Here is a 22,506-nt window from a genome sequence, read left to right on the forward strand (position 1 = left end):
ACAATGCTGAAACACCAATCCTTGTCAGAGCCAGATTTTCATTTTTGCCAAAATTAGCATGAAAGAGAAGTTACCTCGCATATTCAGCAGGCTATTGTCACGTATTAGAGTCATTCAAAAGTTTTACTATCCGTGAAGTTTCAAATGCATCCTGTCGTTACTAAATGTGTAAGGTGATAGATATTCTAATATTTTTTCAAATGTACGCAAAAAAAATATTTGATTAATAAAATATTTAATCAGCCGTCTTCCTCAAATTAAGCGAATGATGATGCAATCTTAGTCAGAGGGAGGGAATCTGATGTAATTGGCCCTCAACTCGTGTCTCAGACAGTTAGCTGTGAGTTAGCCTTCCCCGGATGTTACAGCTGAAGAATTCATTGCCTGAAGGATTCAAAATTAACCTGGCTAAAATATGGGCCACCTTCGTGTCAACTGTTATGCTAAAATGAACTCAGAATTGACCAAAGTTAGCTCACTAAATAATGTATCCTGCTTCTTAGTATACCTATCTGGATTTATGCACTTTCAACTGAGAATGATTTTCAGTCCAGGACTAGGCTTATTCTGGGCTTGTACGATCTATTACATCTTATGCAGGCTAAAAGCAGTGGATCAGAATGGAGTCTATCATGAGTTAGTCTGTGAGCTGTTGTTGTTTACCATCTCCACAACATACTGACCATAATAAGTAGAGAGCCCTGCAAGATCTGGCCAGGCACAGTCGAGACCAGTGGAACCTGATTTGAAAAATGTTCAAACACTTTGAGCATTTTCCTTCGCCTGGCTGGAGTTGGCAGGCTAAAGGCTGGTTTACAGTTGGTCTCTCGACATGTCTGTAGACAGTTATCGCAATAACATCATGAACATCCTACTGTTGCCGGAAATCAAACTTGTCGTTATGAGAAAGTGTGAACACAAAAACGACAGGCTGTATGTCATACAGCAGTCCAAAATAGCATAAGTGCAGTATTTTAACACCAGTAAACCCATCGGTTTAAAAATGTATTTGCTACAGTGCATTCTGAAAGTATTATTATTACGTTACAGCCTTATTCTAAAATGTATGACATCTTTTTTTCCCCTTATCAATCTACACACAATACCCCCTAATGAAAAAGCAAACAGGTTTTTAGAAATTTTAGCAAATGTGTAAAAAAACGGAAATATTACATTTACATAAGTATTCAGACCCTTTACTCAGTACTTTGTTGAAGCACCTTAGGCAGCGATTACAACCCGAGTCTTCTTGGATATGACACTACAAGCTTGTAGTGGTGGAAAAAGTACTCAATTGTCATACTTGAGTAAAAGTAAATACACCTTAGTAGAAAATGACTCAAGTAAAAGTGAGTCACCCAGTAAAATACTACTTGAGTAAAAGTCAAAAAGTGTTTGGTTTTTAATATACTTAAGTATCAAAAGTAAATGTAACCGCTAAAATATACTTAAGTGTCATAAGTAAAAGTATAATTAATTTCAAATGCCTTATATTAAGCAAACCAGGTGGCATGATTTTCTGGTTTTTCATTTATGGATAGCCACAGGGGCACAATCCAACACTCAGACGCCATTTACAAATAAAGCATTTGTGTTTAGTGAGTTTGCCAGATCAGGAGGCAGTAGAGATGACCAGGGATGTTCTCTTGATAAGTATGTGAATTAGACCATTTTCTGGTCCTGCTTAGCATTCAAAACATAACGAGTACTTTTGGGTATCAGGGAAAATGTATGGAGTAAAAACAACAATGTTCTTTAGGAAGGTAGTGAAGTAAAAGTAAAAGTTGTCAAAAAATTTGAATAATAAAGTAAACTACAGATAGTCACAAAACAACTTAAGTAGTACTTTAAAGTATTCTCACGTAAGTACTTTACACCACTGCAAGCTTGGCACACCTGTATTTGGGGAGTTTCTCCCATTCTTCTCTGCAGATTCTCTCAAGCTCTGTCAGGTTAGATGGGGAGTGTCGCTGCAGAGCTATTTTCAGGTATCTTCAGAGATGTTCGATAGGGTTGAAGTCCGGCCTCTGGCTGGGCCACTCAAGGACATTCAGAGACTTGTCCCGCAGCCACTCCTGCTTTGTCTTGGCTGTGTGCTTAGGGTCGTTGTCCTGTTGGAAGTTGAACCTTCACCCCAGTCTGAGGTTCTGAGTGCTCTGGAGCAGGTTTTCATCAAAGATCTCTTTGTATTTTGCTCCGTTCATCTTTTCCTGGATCATAGCCAGTCTCCCAGTCCCTGCCGCTAAAAAACATCTCCCCAACAGGATGCTAACACCAGCATGCTTCACCGTAGAGATGGTGCCAGGTTTCCTCCAGACATTGTGCTTGCATTCAGGCCAAAGAGATCAATCTTGTTTTCATCAAACCAGATAATCTTGTTTCTCATGGTCTGAGTCTTTAGGTACCTTTTGGCAAACTTAAACCAGGCTTTCGTGTGCCTTTTACTGAGGAGTGGCTTCCATCTGGCCACTCTACCATAAAGGCCTGATTGGTGGAGTCCTGCAGAGATGGTTGTCCTTCTGGAAGGTTCTCCCATCTCCACAGAAGAACTCTGGAGCTCTGTCAGAGTGACCATCGGGTTATTGGTCACCTCCCTGACCAAGGCCTTCTTCCCCGATTGTTCAGTTTGGCCAGGCGGCAAGCTTTAGGAAGAGTCTTGGTGGTTCCAAACTTCTTCCATTTAAGAATGATGGAGGCCACTGTGATTTTGTGGACCTTCAATGCTGCAGACATTTTTTTTGTGCCTCAACCCAATCCCGTCTCTGACTTCTACGGACAATTCCTTCAACCTCATGGCTTGGTTTTTGCTCTAACATGCACTGTCAACTGTGGGAGCTTATATAGACAGGTGTGTGCCTTGTCAAATCATAGCCAATCAGTTGAAGAAACGGGATGCATCTGAGCTCAATTTCGAGTCTCATAGCAAAGGGTCTGAATACTTATGTAAATAAGGTATTTCTGATTTTTTTTTTTTTTATAAATTTGCAAAATATTTTAAAAACCTGTTTTTTGCTTTGTCATTATGGGGCAGTGTGTGTAGATTGATTTATTTGATTGTATCCATTTTAGAACAAGGCTGTAACGTAATAAAATGTGTCAAGTGGTCTGAAAACTTTCCAAACGCTCTGTATATGTCAATCTAGCAAGCCAGGTAACTAAAATCAACTTTCTAAACAAGGTTTTGGTTTAGTTTTAGCTTATTAGCTAGCTATCTATCCAGCTTCTTAAATTTAGCAAATGTTTATTCATTATTGTAGGAAAATAAATTCACAACGAGATCATTATTTACAAGTTAATGGCAAGCTAATTACAGAAAATATTGTGTGATGACTGTGACGAAATAAAAGCATGGCATTCGACCTGGGAATTTTAGAACTTGTGCATTCATTGCAGTCTCAGTCAGGTAACCATGGCAACGGACCCAGCAACAGGGTCAAAGTTGAACTTTTTTCATCTGCCTGCAGCAAGGAAAATGACAGTCTACAGACATTCCACAGGAGTATAAAGTTGCTTTGAACAGTGAGACTTTCGCATTCTAACTGTCTCCATACATGTCGATAGACAAAGTACAAACCAGCCTGAAGATGGGCAGGGTTTGCAGTTTTGGGACTATTCTATTGGTGCCATCAGTTGTATTATTTTTATTATTTTTAATAGTATTTGAATCCAGATCTGATGGGAACCACATCAGGGCCAGCCACATCAGGGCCAGCCACATCTGGGCCAGCCACACCCTAACCCATTCCCTGAGCTAAGCAGTTAGTCTCACTACACAATTATATTTACCACTAGACACACAATTAACACACACTTGTTAGCAATTTGTGTTATTCTTCTATAACACAGACTGTCAAAGCAAATCAGGGGGAGAAAAATATATTTATTCAAAGAAATCAATAGTTGTTATGCTGGAAAGTAGATGGTAGATGGTCATTCTTCCCTGGCCTCAATGTTTCTCCTCTGAACAAAGAGACAGGATGTAGTTTATACCCAAGCCTAGCCTGTGGTTGTTCAATTAGAATTCCTTGCAGTAAAATTGGGCCAATGGCCAAGTATTCAGTTTCAGGCTCAACGTATAGACAATTCAAACCAATGAGAACTTGCCACATCACATGTAGGTATGAGTCCCAGACTGGAATTCTACCTGTGTCCCTGACCCATTAATCTTCAGTTCCCCATGACAAACTATTTCCATTGATCATTCATTCGCCAGTACAGAAAAAACACTATCTTCCATTGATCGTTAATTCCCTCTTGACCTTTAGTCCTCTGCATTGTGTATTTATCTTTGAATATTCTTCCACGTCCAAACACACTTTTATGGCTTAGACCTAAGTGTTCCGTAGGGATTAACACAGTACAGACACAAAGCCCACATTCAGACACATACATAGTATTAAGGGTTATTGTAACAAACATACATCCAAAGGCAGACATTCATAAGTCATGTGTTTTCCAACGGAATTCTCATTTTTTGCAAGTTTAAGGGAATAACCCTCCCTAGTTGTTTTGAGTTTACTACAAGGCAATTAAGAGGACTAAGAACAAATAACGGAGGAAATGCTTCCTTCTTAACTCAAAACAGTGCACCATTTTTTTTCCACCGTCAACTTGAAACTTTGTGCTGGAGCTAGAAAGACAAGTGAGTGTTACTACATGTTTATATGTTTGTGTATATATTTGTGTGTGTGTGTGTGTGTGTGTGTGTGTGTGTGTGTGTGTGTGTGTGTGTGTGTGTGTGTGTGTGTGTGTGTGTGTGTGTGTGTGTGTGTGTGTGTGTGTGTGTGTGTGCGTGTGTGCGTGTGTGCGTGTGTGCGTGTGTGCGTGCGTACGTGCGTGTGTGTGTGTGTGTACAGTGGTTTCTGGTCATGCTATAGCCTGTCTCTCTTCTCCTACAGAGGAATCCTCGGGACTGGAAACGGACTCTATGGGTATGGTTGCCATGTTGTCTGATGCTTTAGCCATTAAGCTAGGTACCTGGCTGAGTAATGGCAACGTACCGACGGCCGTAGGGCTGGGCCTGCCTGACTGCATTGTTTCTTTCAATGTTTATCTATCAGTTCATCTGTTTGTTGACTGTTTCCTCTATTTGATGTTTCCTTGCCTGTGGTCTTTTCTATGGTCGGTTGTGTGTTTGTTTGGGTTGGGTTTGGGTTCCTTCCATCATCGGCTGTGTTTCTGATGTTTTATCTGGCCAACTCAAATCAACCGCTACAGTGTCTGTGAACTGCATTACTAACCCGGAGAGAATGCGCTGGCATGCTCTACTGTACTGTTCTGCTCTGTGATGTTGCTGCATGTGATGATGACTTGTGATGATTTACACTACATAACCAAAAGTATGTGGACACCGGCTCGTCGAACATCTCAATCAAAAATCAGCAAAGAATGACACCACTCCAGCCGACACTTGGCATTGTGCATGGTGATCTTAGGCTTGTGTGTTGCTGCTCGGCCATGGAAACCTTTTCATGAAGTTCCCAACGAACACAAATTTGAAGGGGTGTCCACATACTTTTGTATATAGTATATAAAGTGTATCATGTCATGTTATGGTATACTGGTAATGCATGGTCATTCATGGTTTCAGTGAATGGAGGAACTGTGATTACGTTATGTTTGGTAAGCATATGCCATGATGTTATAGTTTGATTAGTGCCATGAGAAAACTATTGCTCGTATATGCACTACTCGACAAATTGCATCCCAATATATTCATAGTGTTTCCCTGCAAGGCTGTGTGTGAGGCACATGATGGTGTCATGCAGAGGTCCGTTGGCACACCACTGGCCAGAACGCCTGGTGCTGCTGGAAGTAACTCACTGATTTGAATGACTTCACTGACTTAATCCTTACACATTTGTTCGGCTCAGAACCATGAACATTACAGTAATCTACTGCGAAACGGGCATGATGTTCAAAAGCCGGTGCCTCAGGAATGGAAAAATATTGGCAGCAAAACATTACACATGAAGAACTTGCCTTTTAAAAGGAAAAAAACATCAAGGTCGTTTCCAATGATATCGCACTCAATTTCAAGAGCTATTGCATGCTTATTTACATGCCAATTACAGAAGTCTAGTGCTACAGACTAAATTCAGTGGTATTTGGATTTAGTTTGTGTCCCTTTTTTTCCTAGATGAGTTGTTGTGGCAGACCACGCTGCCCCCCACACTGCCCCCCACCACCACTACGACAGACCACCCCACGCCTGAACCAGACACCAGGCCCTTCAACAATAGCCCCTCCAATGAGTTCGACCTCACCGGGAAGAAACGCTTCACAGGTAGGCTACGGTATGGAGAAAAGTGATAACAGTAGTATGAGCAATGTGTGGGAGCATGCTTGCTTGCATGTATGTGTGCCTGATTGGGTGAATGCACCTCACATGCACGTGGGTGTGTGCTTGTAAGTGTGTTTGAGCTGTTTGTGTTTGAGTTTGACAAACTATCTACCTCTCCCCTACGTTGATGTAACATACCACTTGCGGTTATTTCAGCATCACTGTCTAAGAGCTTAGCCTTGTCATCTGTGGATTTAGACTTTACTGTTTCGACCTTAACACTGTCATCACACCCCATTACCCTTATCTATATGATGGATCTCAGTTTAAACAGAGCTTAACCTCTTCAATCATACAGTAGTGAGTGATTAAAAAAAGCTTCTGTGAAGTCCCTCTAAATGCCAAAGAGAAAGGCCGTTTTTTTCGTAACATAAATAATGTTCATCCAGGCATCCAGCTGAAACACCTGCATGCGTTTGTGTTTGATTGAGTGAGCGTGCTCGCATTTTAAGTGTGTGTGTGTGTGTGTGTATGTGTGTGTTTTTTTTGTTTTTTTATTTCACCTTTATTTAACCAGGTAGACAAGTTCTCATTTACAATTGCGACCTGGCCAACTGTGCGCTTGTGTGTGCGCTTGTGTGCAACACGTGTGTCTCAGCCTTATAAATAATTATAGTCCTACTTGGTGTGTGTTCAGTTTTCTTTCACGGTGGAGAAATGAACTCTGGCTCTCTATATCTTGGCTCGTTCAGTCGCACATCATAAATACATTCACAGTTCTTGACTAGCGCCTATATTTACATGATTACCCCTGGGCCAAGGAAAATCCCTTTAGGTGAGGGAGTGCCATCTTTGCATTGGTCTGGCAGAACCATCAGAGTTGTATCTTCTTTCAGCTAACAGATGATATCCTGAAATGACCTCTAATGTTGTTTCACCCCTCCGTGACCCTCTCTCGCAGAGATTGACGGTCAATCATGGTCCTGGAAAGCTGTCTACATTGTTTGCTGGGTTTTATTCCAGCCCAATACTAACACAGCTGATTGAACTAATCCAGGTCCTTGGTCTAGATTGAAGAGCATGATTAGTGTTTGTGCTGGGCTGGAACAAAGGCACACTAGGGTTGCTAAACTTGCATCTGCAAGGAGGAACCCCCTTCTCTGGTCATGGTGTACATAATACATGGGACTGGGTCTGTGTGTAAAGTGTCACTATGACAGGTTAGAGATTTGGAGACAACGGAGTTAGTTGAGAATGTTGTTGGTAGAACTAATGGTCGCACTGTAGGCCTTTGTACTTCCCAATGCCACTCACATTGTAAGGGCCAGGGTCTTAACAGTTCAGGGTCCACATGACATGGGCGACAGTGGCAAAGTTGGATTGGCTTTGCATAGCCTAACTGTGGGGCTAGTTAGGGAACAATGTAAATGAGACAATATGTTCATGTTGCATACCTTTTAGTTGTCTCATTAAATGCTTTCAATATTTTTATATGCATTTCTACAAGTTATAGTTGGTTTAAGGTTTTTAGGGCATTGACATTTAAACATATTTTCCCATGAACATTGTGTAATTTACGGATGGTCCCTGAGCATTACGATCAGGTCGCATGCAGCTGTGAGCCATTTTAATGATTACTTGGGTACTGCCAGCTGTGGGCATGTGGGCAGGATTGAAATAAACCCAACCCAAAGAAAGCTATTGCGGTACCTTTCATTCCGTGACATGCCATTTTTTCTTAAATATCTCGCAAATCTGTTTTGGACGAGACTGACTGTATGACCAAAATTACCCTATTTGCACTTTGTAGTCAATTTTGAAACTAGAATAAATGTTTCTGACTCATATCAATGCTACGTAAGCTGTTTCCAAAAGGAGAAGTTGCTTACTTCGTTCAGTTGCTCTTGAAGCGTCCTGCTGTCTCTTTACCATTCTAAAGTGCTTGCTTTGGCCTCGTCTGTCTCCTCCTCTGTCTGCTTTATCCACATCCACTCCTATTGCTGGAAAAACAGACTGAAACCCCCACACACTGAACAGGAATAAAACCAACATCTCTGATTCCCCATCACCCTCTCTCTCTCCTTCCCTCCCTCCTACCGTCTCTCATGAAGGAGCCTCTCGGTGGTTGTTGGGCTCCTAATTATGATGTGTACATTCCTGCTGAGCCATCAGAGAGCGCCACTCACATCTCCCATGTGAATGTGTTGGCGTGGCATAGTTGGACAGTACCCTAACCGATGGGTCTCAGTAACAGCAGTGTTAACTGGTATTGTTCACTATGAGGACCTGAGTTCGAAATGTGTCAGTGACATTGGACAGCCTTCAAAGCAAGGCTACCGGTTAGACCGGCGGATCCGGCCTGCGAGCCCAAACGGATCTGGCCCACGAGCCCATTCATTCCGGCCTGGGGGAGGTTTGTGTAAAAACATTTTTACAAACAGGTCACTCTTCAACGTTTAAAATAGATAGAAATTATGTAGAATAGGTCCATTATAACATTTTCAAATAACTGCCCTTATTCTGGCCCTCAAATTGCTTTTGACGAACAAATCGGTCTGCAAAAAAATCCGTGGAACCCTCTGCATAATTTTGCAATCCCGATGTGGCCCTCGAGACGGAATTATTGCCCACCCCTGAGTTGGGCAGTACCACCAATTGGAACAGAATTGGTTCCAATTGTTTGGCTGGTGCACGATGCTTGAAACACCAGAGGCATGTGTACTGAAAATGGTGTAGGCTTATCTGTTGACAGCATTGGATGAACGTCTTCTTAATTACCATATTATTACAATGTTATTACAACATTGGCCCCTGAACCAGGTCATCTAATCCAGCTAAACTATCCTGTGAGCCGAGGCCGGCGGACGCACAGCAAACACATCTGAAGCTCATTACATCTATTATAGAAATCCTAAGACAGAATGAAATAGAGTAAGAATAACAGTGAAATAATGAAAAAATATGAAACCCGCTGATATCAGCAGTGAGAGGAGAGGTCCCAGACAGCCAAACAAGGAGACCTACTCTCTCATATTTACGAGTTTAATATATCAGATCCAACACAGCAGCCAGCTTTCTGACACGTCCACCATTCCTCTATCTGGAGGGGGTTTGACCATGCTAACTCAATTGACCAATCGTGTCAGTCAACTGTACTGGCGCCAGACAAAGGGTATTGGGTTCCTCTTTACAGGCCGACACATGTTATCTGAAGACTCGTATAGAGCGAATGATGTAAGTCAATGGAGTGTTACAAAAGGGAAGAAAAGTATAAAGTTGTCCTTTCCCTTATGTTCGATTTGGCCTACACCGTTTATGTTCCGGGTCAATTTCATAAATATAGGATTTTAACCTCTCAAAATGTATTTTCCAGTAGCTGAGAATGTCCTCTTTCATATGTTTTCCCCCCTGAGTTGATAGACCCAACTGTAAAAAAATTTAAGTCAAATGTTTGAATACTGTACCAAATTCGTAAATCCATCAAATTACTACATACATTTTAATGACATTTATGAAATGTTTTGCTAGAATTCAGATCACTGTCTCTCGGCCTCTGAACATCACAGGGAAAACAAACGTATATCCTTGTGATCATCATGGATAGATCTTTACTGCACAGAATACCAATTGTCTCTAGAACAAAGGTCAAGGTCAAATTGTCTTGAAGGGGTAGTGTTGATTAGTATTGATCAGCCTCTCAGCAACATAGGGAAATTATACATAGACTTATATCTACAGTATGTGATATAAGATATAGGTCTACAGTATGTGAAATCAGCTTGTTTCTAGGACAAACCGTTCAAAGGTTATATAGACCAAGGTCAAGATCAAATTGCAAGGGTCAAATTGCGGGTCAAATTGAACCAGAACATTATGGATGTCGCTACCAGGTCAACTTTTTTTGTTTTCTTTTAAATGACATGTTTTACAAGTTTGAGACCCATACTTAGGAAAGTAGATGAAGGGTCATGGTGGAAAATGACATGAAATAGTATTTTAGTGAATCCAAACTGTTCCGGAACATAAAGGAAAGGGTTAAGAGCACTACATCTACTTCCTCAGAATGTAGTAGATCAAAAGATAGATATAGAAACACTATAGAAGACACAATATCTCAAAAGTAAGATACCATGTGGAAACAGACACATGTATACATCTAGAAAAGCACATACGCAGACAGCCACATACATCAGAGTGTCCAGATATGTAGCTGTAAGGACATTATTAGATGTAGTTGAAACGTTCTCAAATCTATTGTATTCTTTAAAAAAGGAGAGTAGAAACCTTGTAGCCCTGATGGACAGTGTCTGTTGGATACAGTTGCCTGTCCCGAGTCGTGTGGTGGAGTGGGACTGAGTCCAGCCAAAGTCCCATTCCCATCCCAATCATACTGAGAATTCTGGGAGTTCTGGAAGTGTTCACAGCTGTGTATGGATCCAACTGGCACTACAGTAGCTCCCACAGACACGAAGAACAACAGAAATACAGACAGAAAATCGCCCAATGGGGAAGAAGAATGGGACCAGGGGTTTCACACGACCTGTTATGCTATGCAAGATCACCCACTTTGACTTCTCCTGAACCCCTGACAGAGGGAACCCTAGTAGACTCAGTTATAAACGGAATAGATTGTAATATGACACTTTATTGCCCACCAGCAGATGTTAAAACATTGCCTTCTTGTATTAAAACCTCTATGCAGTCTTTTTAATGAAATCATTTTAAATCATCACTGTGTTTTGAATAAATCATCATGTCATAAAAATAACTGAGTGTCCTTTTGCCATGGAAATGCTCGGTCTGATCGTGTGTGGGCGTGTCGAATCAAATTTGAAGGCGGTATATTTATATACACAACCCTTATTGGCGAATAGGGTCATTTAGAATCTAGAGCCTACCCCGCCTACACCTTCAAAGTAGTAGGATACATAAGCAAATAAAAGATGACTGGTCATTGGTCAGAATGATCACATCAGATTGTGATGTCATGATCTTTGGCCAAAAACTCCATCCCACCTGAACAGATTGGGCATGATCATAATTTTCACAATTTCAACCTCATAGTGTGGAAATGTTATTTTTTTTTAAACATGTATTTAGCTGCACTGCCTCTTCAACATAATTATTTTTGTGTTCAGTAAAAATGTAGACCGAAGAAAACATTGTTCTCTCCCAAGGGGTTTCTTGGTTGGTGTGTAAACCCAGCAAAGATTGTACACAATTGATCAACCATCTTGCTGCTTTCCCATCCCTCCCTGCCATCCCTCTCTCCAGCTCCGTATGTGAACTTCATCCAGAAGGATCCGGGCGCTCCGTGCTCGCTGACGGAGGCTCTGGAATACCTACAGGTGGACGTCCTGGAAAACCTGCTCAAGAAAGACAGCCTGGCTACTAATCAGAAACAGCCGCCCAAAAACAAGCCCCACAACATCACGGTGGTCGCCATGGAAGGCTGTCACTCATTCGTCATCCTAGACTGGGCCATCCCACTGAAGGATGACATGGTGTCAGGTGAGTGGACCACAATGTCACACAGGGTGACTAGCAAGCTTGGCCACATAGTGGGGTGTACTGTAGATACAATGTGAGAGGTGTGAAGAGTATTCTGTCAGTGCTTCAAGCAGTTAGTGTGCACTTATGCTGCAATTATTCTGATCTTTTTTCACTAATTAGTCTTTTGACAAATCAGATCAGCTCTTAAAAAGATCTGATGTGAAAACATCTGATGTGATTGATCAAAAGACATATTAGTGGAAAATATATCAGAAATGGGATGCCTCTGTAAAGGTAGCCTATGCCTGACTTCAACTTTTCTATCCTGACCCATTTGTTATGATCATAGCAGGTCAGCAGACATAATCAAACTATCACGTTTAAGGTAAGACACAGGTGCAGACAGTGTCGAAATAACAAAGTTTATTATTCGAACAGGGGCAGGCAAAAGAACAGGTCAAGGGCAGGCAGAGGTCAGTAATCTAGATTGGTGGGGCAAAGGTTCAGGATGGTAGCCAGGCTCAGGGTCAGGGCAGGTGGGCTCAGGGTCAGGGCAGGCAGCATGGTCAACAATGGGGAAACTAGGAAACAGGAACACTCGTGAGACAAGAGCAGAGGGAAAACCACTGGTATGATAGACGAAACAAAACAATCTGGCCACAGACAAACAGAGAACACAGGTAGAAATACACAGGGGATAATGGGGAAGCTGGGCGACACCTGGGGGGGGTGGAGACAATCACAAAGACAGGTGAAACAGATCAGGGTGTGACACTAACTAGTCAGCTGCTCGTTAGATTTTAGGGAGTCACCCAACCCCCAATGTTTTCGACATCAGTAACTGAGTTTTGAGTACTGTAAAACTATATTTGATAGATCGAGGGATCCAGTGTGTAGTGAGTGTGACTTGTGAACAGTGCTTCAGTCAGAGACATGGGTGGTTCAGTCATCCAGAGAGAAGCTGTGTGTTACCTTTGGCTCGCCAACAGAAGCTCCTAGTCCTGGAGTGGGCTGGGCCATTCTCTGATGTCTAAACCACACAGTATCGCAGACCTGCACCACTTTCTCTCTCTTTCCCACTATTTCGATCTCTCTCTCATTTCAATATACAGTATTTAACGTCTTTGCTAAAAATGGATGCAGTGCCTTAAAATGTATTCCAGAGATACATGTACATACATTTCCTCAAATGCATGTACTGTTTGTTATGCCTGACAATATTCCAGAAAGGCATGGCTATGACATCTGTCTACAGGGTGGCCAAAGGGGTTCCTAATTCGCCTTCTTAAATTACTCTTTACATATTGATCAATGGAGACAATTGTTTGGGTCACCAAGCCAAAACTTTGCCAGTGATATAAGTAATTTAAATTGTGATGGTGAGTAAAAAAAAAATCTGTTGGATGTCACCTAATTTTAACATTCTGTCATAAAGAGCACAAGTTCAACTTGATAAAAAACAAATTTTCCCCTCTTAAAAATTGTAATAAAAAGTGTGACTAGTACGTGCCTCTAGTATCACGGGCGCTAGGCTGTAAAAAAATAAATAATGTATAATCGTTTTTATCGATTTTACCAAATTATACATTGTACAATGCTCCACAATATGTCAACGTGTAGGTCGAGGCTTTGTCCTTCCAATGAGTGGTATTATATGTCTCTACAGTGTATGGTTAGCAGTGTTATGGTGTGTTCATAACCAAGTGGGAAGTGGGAATTTAGCACATCTGGGAAAAATTGAACAGAAATAACTAGTTAAATCAGCCATGAATCCTCTTGTGACCGGGCGAATTGAAGCTTGTTGTGTGCAGCAGGACGGGGCAATTGAATACAAGATTCAAAATAGTAATGTCAATTGGTAAACCATTTCTAGCCTGTCTATCTATGGGTAACAGGGTTGATGTGTCATGCTCAACACGCTCAGTTTTTCACCACAAAACACCAGAAAATTGTCAAAAAGTGTAATTTTTTATTTATTTATTTTTTACTTTGTTTATTGAATTATCAACACCAACAAAATAATTGCACTTGTAAGTTATTTGGTAGTAATATAAAACAACTCAACACATCAAAGACAACAATACAGCAAAACAGAGAGAGAGCGACAGACATAAAAACATACAAATACCAAAAAATAAAAAACAACAAGAGAAAAAAAAATATATATATTGATACAGTTGTTATAGGTCAACAAGCACAGATAATACAATCCTTAACATCCGAGATGTTGTGTATGCACCAGGCCTCTTACATCACTAATATGTAAATATACATCACTCAAATTTAGTTGTTTAACATTTTTATTTTACTAGGCAAGTCAGTTAAGAACAAATTTTTATTTTCAATGACGGCCTCGGTTGGTTTCTGGAAAGACATCTTTAACACACTCTCAGGGGCAGAATGGCAGATTTGTACCTTGTCAGCTCGGGGATATGAACTTGCAACCTTTTGGTTACTAGTCCAACGCTCCAACCACTAGGCTGCCGCCCCATAAGAAAATATATGAAAAGAAGGGAGCCCATATTGCATAGAATTTGTCTACAGACCCATTGAGTGTGTGTTTAATTTTTTTCAACTTTATGCAATTCAAAATGGATTTAATCCAAAGAGTATGAGTAGGAGGTGCAGAGGATTTCCATCTATGTAAAATGAATCGTCTCGCTAACAAAGTGACACAGGTAATTACATCCTTATTCATTTTGGTCAGTTGTATTGTGGGTAAGGAAACCCCAAATAGTGCAATAAAAGGGTCTGGCTCGATCTGTGTGCCGCTTAATTCTGAGAGTGTGTTAAAGATGTCTTTCCAGAAACCAACAAGAGATAGGCAACACCAAAACATGTGTGCATGATTAGCGGAAGATTGATTACATCGTACACAATTAGGGTTCACATCCTTGTAAATTTTGAATAATCTTGCTTTGGTCCAGTGGGCCCTATGAATGAGTTTGCTATGTTTGCTATGAATTCTATGAATAAGTTTGCTATGTACCCTTTTGAGTGCCCCTTCCCATAGTTCATCAGATATTTCCTCACCCAGTTCCTCCTCCAATGAGGATTTAATATTGTTTAATGAGATGGTTTGCTGTGAGCAAATTTGACTGTAGATTATTGACGAGGTGCCTTTCAGAGTAGAAAGTGGGATAAGAAATGTGTCAAACTGTGTTTCACCAGGAAGGGTGGGGAATCCTGGATCTTTGCTGTGGACATAACTCTGGACTTGTAAGAACCTAAAGAAATTATTTCTGGGGAGACAGAATTTAGCTGATAATTGTTCAAACATACTAAATGTATTGTTAATATACAGATCCCTGAATCTTTTAATAATAGACAAGACTATGTTGTGAAAGCACCATCAAACATAGATGGGGGAAAAGCTGGGTTTGAGGCCACCGGATCCAAAGAAGAGGTTGTCTGGAACCCAAAGTGGCGCCGAAATTGATTCCAGATCTTCAATGTTGTTTTGACACATATATTTTTGGTGAAGGAGGAGTAAGGGTCTGTAACGGAGGAGTGAGCTAGGGAAGACAATGCTGCCGGTATAGATGAGGCGACCTCCATATCGAGCCAAATTGGGGTTGGGAATATCTCTCTGCTCTGCAACCCAGTACTGAATGATCCTAATGTTAGTGGCCCAATAATAGAATCTGAAATCTGGTAGAGCTAGACCGCTGTCTGGTTTGGGCCTCTGCAAAGGCTGTTTTTGTATCCTGGGGGTGCTTTTTGTCCCATATAAAGGGCAGTATTAGGCCATCGACCTTTTTGAAAAATGTATTGGGAAGAAAAATCTGAAGACACTAATAGAGATATAAGAATTTAGGGAGAGTATTCATTTTAATATAATTAATTATTGCAACTAAGGAGAGGTGTAGCAAAGAACAGCGTTCCAAATCATCCTTAGTACAGGTTGAAAGAGGAGCAAAGTTGGCATGAAAAAGGTTTTCAAATCTGATTGTGACATGTACCTCGAGATAAATATATCTACTGTGAGCAATTTTAAATAGCAAGTTATGTAAAGGGGAATTTTATGCGGCCATAGTTGCATCAATTCGCTTTTACTGAGATTCAGTTTTTACCTTAATAAGTGACCGAAGGATGCGAAAGTGGCATGGGCAGCAGGAACAGAGGCAGAAAGGTTGGATGTGTATAATAATAAATCCTCAGCATATAGAGACAGTTTTTGTTTGTGTCCGTATCTGTCTATACCTTTGATGAGGGGGTTGGAGCGAAGTGCTATTGCAAGGGGTTCTATGGCGAGGGCAAACAGTTAAGGGACTTAAAGGGCAACCCTGGCGTGTCGATCGTTGCAAAGGGAGGCAATCTGATTGAGTGTTATTAGTCCTGACAGAGGCTCGAAGGGATGAGTACAGAAGTCTTATCCAAGTCATGGATTTGGAGCCAAAGCCGAATTTATTTAGAGCGTAAAAAAAGGTATTTCCATTCCACCCGTTCAAACGCTTTCTCCTCATCCAGGGATATAATGGCTTCAGAGGTATTGGCGACAGAAGGATTATATATAATATTAAATCCTCGTTGAAGATTGAAGAATGAATGTCTATTTTTAATAAATCCGGAGAGATAATTGATGGGAGGACTGTTTCCAGACACGTTGCCAGAAGTTTGGCTAGAATTTTATAGTCAAAATTTAGCAGGTTAATTGTACGCTATGATACACAGTAAAAAGTGTCTTTGTTTTTTTAAGAATAAGACAAATGGTTGCCTGAGTGAGAATCTGTGGGAGAGCACCATTTACAAATGTTTCATTGTACATTTCAATTAGAATAGGGGCTATTTTGGAGATAAACTTTTTATAAAACTCTGCTGAGTAGCCATCAGGCCCTGAGCTCCCAGATTAAAGGGATTTGACAGCATTCGACAATTCTTCAACTTCTTGCCTTACTCTGAAATGAGGAATGGAACACCTGACCCACCCATGCTCTAATTTTTTTAACCAAATCCCGTCTGACCGAAGGCACAGCAAGTGAGTGGAAGAAATCCTCCAATTCCAATGCATCCACATTACTTTCAGAAGTATATAGAGACTGGTAAAATCTCTTGAACTCATCATTGATCCCCCTAGGGTCTAATGATATCCCAGACAATGTACAAATTTTAGGAATCTGAAATGATGATGATAGTTGTAACTTGTGAGCTAATAATTTACTGGCTTTATCTCCTTGTTCATAGTAAGTGCACCTAGACTTGATAAGTAGTTCAGTAACCTGGTCTGGTAATAATGTGTCAAATTCTGCTTGCAAAGTTAAACGTTCCAAATAAATAGCCGGAGATGGTGAAACGGCATAAATGTAATCTAATTGGGCAATACAGCGTGTTAACATAGATAGCCTATCCTTTTTCAGTTTGTTCTCAAGTGTGGTGCTGGAAATAATTTCACCTCTGATATAAGCTTTCAAAGTTTCCCAAAGAGTAGACGCAGAGATGTTTGGGGTTCTATTTGTGATCATGAAAGTCGTTTTCACTCAAAACAAAATTGACAAAGTGTTCATTCCCGAGCAGTTGAGTATTGAGCCGCCAAGGCGGTCACTCACAGATTGTCAACAGTTTGAAAGACTGCTTCCATAGTAACAGGGGCGTGGTCAGATACAACAATTGGATTATATGAACATGAAGATATGGAATGGAGAAGCCTGTCATCTACAAGGAAGTGGTCTATGCACGTAAAAGGGTGGTGAACCGTTGAGAAAAAAAAAGTATGATTTTCCAGATAGATTAAACATTCTCCAAGGATCTGAGACTGCGAATTCACACATAAAGGTTCGGACAACTCTAGGTGAGGTTGATAAGGTGGTAGGTTTAGTGGAGGATCGATCCAAATGTGGGTCTAACCAACAGTTAAAGTCACCACCTAAGATCAACATATGGGAAGACATATCTGGGAGTGTACCATTGTCCCAATTAGGAGCATACATATTAACAAGAAGTACGTTCGTATTGAGCAGCCTACCACTGACAATTATGTATCTACCATGGGGATCTGTGATCACATTAGAACGGTATCGATCTGTGAAGTAAAATAGATTGATCGTGAAGACATCACAACTATGAAATAACACATATGGAATCAAGTAGTAACCAAGTAGTAACCAAAAAAGTGTTAAACAAATCAAAATATACTTGATATTTGAAATACTTAAAAGTAGCCACACTTTGCCTTGATAACAGCTGTATACACTCTTGGCATTCTCTCAACCAGCTTTATGAGGTAGTCACCTGGAATGCTTTTCCAACAGTCTTGCAGGAGTTCCCACATATACTGAGTACTTGTTGGTTGCTTTTCCTTCACTCTGCTGTCCAACTCATCCCAAACCATCTCAATTGGGTTGAGGTCAGGTGATTGTGGAGGCCGGGTCATCTGATGCAGCACTCCATCACTCTCCTTCTTGGTCAAATAGCCCTTACACAGCCAGGAGGTGTGTTTTGGGTCAGTGTTCTGTTGAAAAACAAATGATAGTCCCACTAAGCGCAAACCAGATGGGATGGCATATCACTGCGGAATGCTGTAGTAGCTATGCAGGTTAAGCGTACCTTGAATTCTAAATAAATTACTGACAGTGTCACCAGCAGAGCACCCGCAACACCATCACACCTGCAAAAACTTTACGGTGCAAAACTTCATGGTGGGAACCACACATGCGGAGATCATCCATTCACCTACTCCGCGTTTCACAAAGACACGGCGGTTGGAACCAAAAATCTATCATTTGGATTCATCAGACCAAGGACAGATTTCCACCGGTCTAATGTCCATTGCTTGTGTTTCTTGGGCCAAGCAAGTGTCTTATTATTATTGGTGTCCTTTAGTAGTGGTGTCTTTGCAGCAACTCAAACATGAAGACCTGATTCACACAGTCTCCTCTGAACAGTTGATGTTGAGATGTGTCTGTTACTTGAACTCTGTGATGCATTTATTTGGGCTGCTATCAAAGGTGCTGTAATTTCTTATCCTCTGTAGCAGAGATAACTCTAGGTCTTCCTTTCCTGTGGCGGTCCTCATGAGAGCCAGTTTCATCATAGCGCTTGATAGCTTTTGTGGCTGCACTTGAAGAAACTTTAAAAGTTCTTGACATTGACTTGCCTTCATGTCTTAAACCTCTTGAAACTCCCCATCCCGGATCCGGGATCGTGACTAAAGCCTCAGGCTCATTAGCATAACGCAACGTTAACGATTTCTGAAAATCGCAAATAAAATTAAAATAATGCGTTTGCTCTCAAGCTTAGCCTTTTCTTAACCTCTTACACTTATGGTGGCGCTATTTCATTTTTGGAAGAAAAACGTTCCCGTTTTAAACAAGATATTTTGTCACAAAAAAAGATGCTCGACTATGCATATAATTGCTACTGTTCAAAGAAAACACTCTGACGTGTCCAGAAATACAAATATCTTCTTGTGCGTGCCCTTTAACGTGAGCTTCAGGCAAAACCAAGATGACTTGGCATCCAGGAAATGACAAGGATTTTGAGGCTCTGTCTTTCATGATCTCCTTATATGGCTGTGAACGCAAGAGGAATGAGTCTGCCCTTTCTGTCACGTATTTGTAGGCAGATCGTTGGAAGATTGACCATAAGAGACCACATTTACCACTGGTGTCCAGTCACCTGCCAGTATTTTTCCATGGGGCACAGAGAGAGAAGCAAGCTTCCATGAACTGCATGTCAATGAAGAGATATGTGAAAAAACACCTTGAGGATTGATTCCAAACAACGTTTGCCATGGGTCGATATTATGTAGTTAATCCGGAAAAAGTTTCACGTTGTAGGTGACTGCATTTTCGGTTCTGTAGCCAGGCGCAATGAAAAACGGGCGATTTCTGACAAACCAGCTTTCAGGAAACACTGCGCATTTGGTATGTGGCTGGGAGTCTCCTCATGAAAACATCAGAAGCTCTTCAAAGGTAAATGATTTTATTTATTTGGTTAGCTGGCTTTTGTGAAAATGTTGCGTGCTACATGCTACACAAAATGCTATGCTAGCTTTGCATACTCTTAAATTTCTATGGTTCAAAAGCATATTTTGAAAATCTGAGATGACAGTGTTGTTAAGAAAAGGCTAAGCTTGAGAGCAAACGCATTATTTTAATTTTATTTGCGATTTTCAGAAATCGTTAACGTTGCGTTATGCTAATGAGCCTGAGGCTTAGTCACAATCCCGGATCCGGGATGGGGAGTTTCAAGAGGTTAACAACACTGTCATCTCAGATTTTCAAAATATGCTTTTGAACCATAGAAATTGACTAATTTGTGTAAGAGTAAGCAAAGCTAGCATAGCATTTTGTGTAGCATGTAGCACGCAACATTTTCACAAAAGCCAGATAACCAAATAAATAAAATCATTTACCTTTGAAGAGCTTCTGATGTTTTCAATGAGGAGACTCTCAGTCACATGCCAAATGCGCAGTGTTTCCTGAAAGCGTCTGTGTGTAGGAGAAATCGTTCCGTTTTCTACATTGCGCCTGGCTACTGAAACGAACCGAAAATGCAGTCACCTACAACGTAAAACTTTTCCGGATTAACTACATAAATCGACGAAACATGGCAAACGTTGTTTGGAATCAGTCCTCAAGGTGTTTTTTCACATATCTCTTCATTGACATATCAGCTTGCTTTCCTTCTGTATTCTTGGAAAAATACTGGCAGGTGACTTTTGCGCACCAATTTCGGCGCAGGACACCGGGCGGACACGTGGTAAATGTGGTCTCTTATGGTCAATCTTCCAATGATCTGCCTACAAATACGTCACAATGCTGCAGACACCTTGCGGAAACGACAGAGGGTTGATTCATTCCTCTTGCGTTCACAGCCATATAAGGAGATCATGACAAACAGAGCCTCAAAAATCCTTGTCATTTCCTGGATGCCATCTCATCTTGGTTTTGCCTGAAGCTCACGTTAAAGGGCACGCACAGAGAAGATCTTTGTATTTCTGGACACGTCAGAGTGTTTTCTTTCGAACAGTAGCAATTATATGCATAGTCGAGCATCTTTTTGTGACAAAATATCTTGTTTAAAACGGGAACGTTTTTCATCCAAAAATGAAATTGCACCCCTAGAGTTCCAAGAAGTTAACTACATAATATCGACCGAAACATGGCAAACGTTGTTTGGAATCAGTCCTCAAGGTGTTTTTTCACATATTTCTTCATTGACATGCAGTTCGTGGAAGCTTGCTTTACTCTCTGTATTGTTTGGAAAAATACTGGCAGGTGACTTTTGCGCACCAATTTCGGCGCAGGACACCGGGCGGACACGTGGTAAATGTGGTCTCTTATGGTCAATCTTCCAATGATCTGCCTACAAATACGTCACAATGCTGCAGACACCTTGGGGAAACGACAGAAAGGGCAGACTCATTCCTCTTGCGTTCACAGCCATATAAGGAGATCATGACAAACAGAGCCTCAAAAATCCTTGTCATTTCCTGGATGCCATCTCATCTTGGTTTTGCCTGAAGCTCACGTTGGCACGCACAGAGAAGATCTTTGTATTTCTGGACACGTCAGAGTGTTTTCTTTCGAACAGTAGCAATTATATGCATAGTGAGCATCTTTTTGTGACAAAATATCATGTTTTTCATCCAAAAATGAAATTGCGCCCCTAGAGTTCCAAGAGGTTAAAGTAAGGATGACTGTCATTTGTCTTTGCTTATTTGAGCTATTCTTGCCATAATATGGACTTGGTCTTTTACCAAATAGGGCTATCTTCTGTATACCAACCCTACCTTGTCACAATACAACTAATTGGCTCAAACGCATTAAGAAGGAAAGAAATTCCACAAATGTACTTTTAACAAGGCACACCTGTTAATTGAAATGCATTCCAAGTGACTACCTCATGAAGCTTGTTGAGAGAATGTCAAGAGTGTGCAAAACTGTCATCAAGGCACAGGGTGGCTACTTTGAAGAATATAAAATATAAAATGCATTTTTTGTTTACTACATGATTCCATATATGTTATTTCATAGTGATGATGTCTTCACTGTTATTCTACAATGTAGAAAATAGTAAAAATAAAGAAAAACCCAACAAAATCTTTCTAAAGATTTTTAGCAAATATTTTGATAAATACAGGTGAAAATGTATCTGAAAATATATTCTAAAACACATTTTCAATGTACTTCAGATTGTATTTTGAAATACGTTAAACACACAATGCATTTAATATATATTGTGATATACATTTTACAGACATTTATGTATACATTTTGTAATATATGTTGGAATGCATTTTTTTAACACATTATTTGGCCAATATGAAATATTTCACGTTTTCTAAGTTTTATTCCCTTATGGGCTGCGTTGTCAGAAAGATGAGCAAAGTAAAGAAGAAAGAAAGAGAGGGAGAGAGAGGCAGCAGGGTTGAGAGAGAATGAAAGCGTGAGGAGAGAAGGATACATTAAGTGAGTGACAGGCTGCACCAGTGCTTCTGTTTTCACACTTCTGATTACAAAATATAGTCATAGAGAAAAAATGAAAGAGGGGGAGAGAAAGAGGGATCAACACAATCAGAGAGCAAGAGTGGTGCCTGTGGTAGTGGTTCCCTCCTCCTCCTCCCCTCCACCTTGAGCCAGCTGTGTTGGCCAGGCTCCAGAAAAAATATGAACACATAGGAGCTAGATGTGGCAGGGAGCACCGCCCTTGTAGAGTTTCCACTGGCTGAGTGGCATGATCTGAGCATTCCATGACCTCAGTACTCACATACTGGCCTGGGGCTTTAT

The 22,506-nt window shown here is 40.8% G+C and overlaps 1 protein-coding gene across 1 annotated transcript in view; it reads left to right on the forward strand.

The window, feature by feature from the left end:
• Positions 1-22,506, forward strand: part of LOC135505731 (fibronectin type III domain-containing protein 1-like) — a 91,195-nt gene that overhangs the window by 44,528 nt on the left and 24,161 nt on the right. Inside the window, exons 14-16 of the mRNA XM_064924806.1 lie at positions 4,899-4,931; positions 6,140-6,286; positions 11,558-11,794. Of these exons, the coding sequence (XP_064780878.1) occupies positions 4,899-4,931; positions 6,140-6,286; positions 11,558-11,794 (417 nt within the window). The remainder of the gene's footprint in view (positions 1-4,898; positions 4,932-6,139; positions 6,287-11,557; positions 11,795-22,506) is intronic.

This window comes from Oncorhynchus masou, chromosome 19, assembly GCF_036934945.1.
Source record: "Oncorhynchus masou masou isolate Uvic2021 chromosome 19, UVic_Omas_1.1, whole genome shotgun sequence".
Classification (NCBI taxonomy): domain Eukaryota; kingdom Metazoa; phylum Chordata; class Actinopteri; order Salmoniformes; family Salmonidae; genus Oncorhynchus; species Oncorhynchus masou.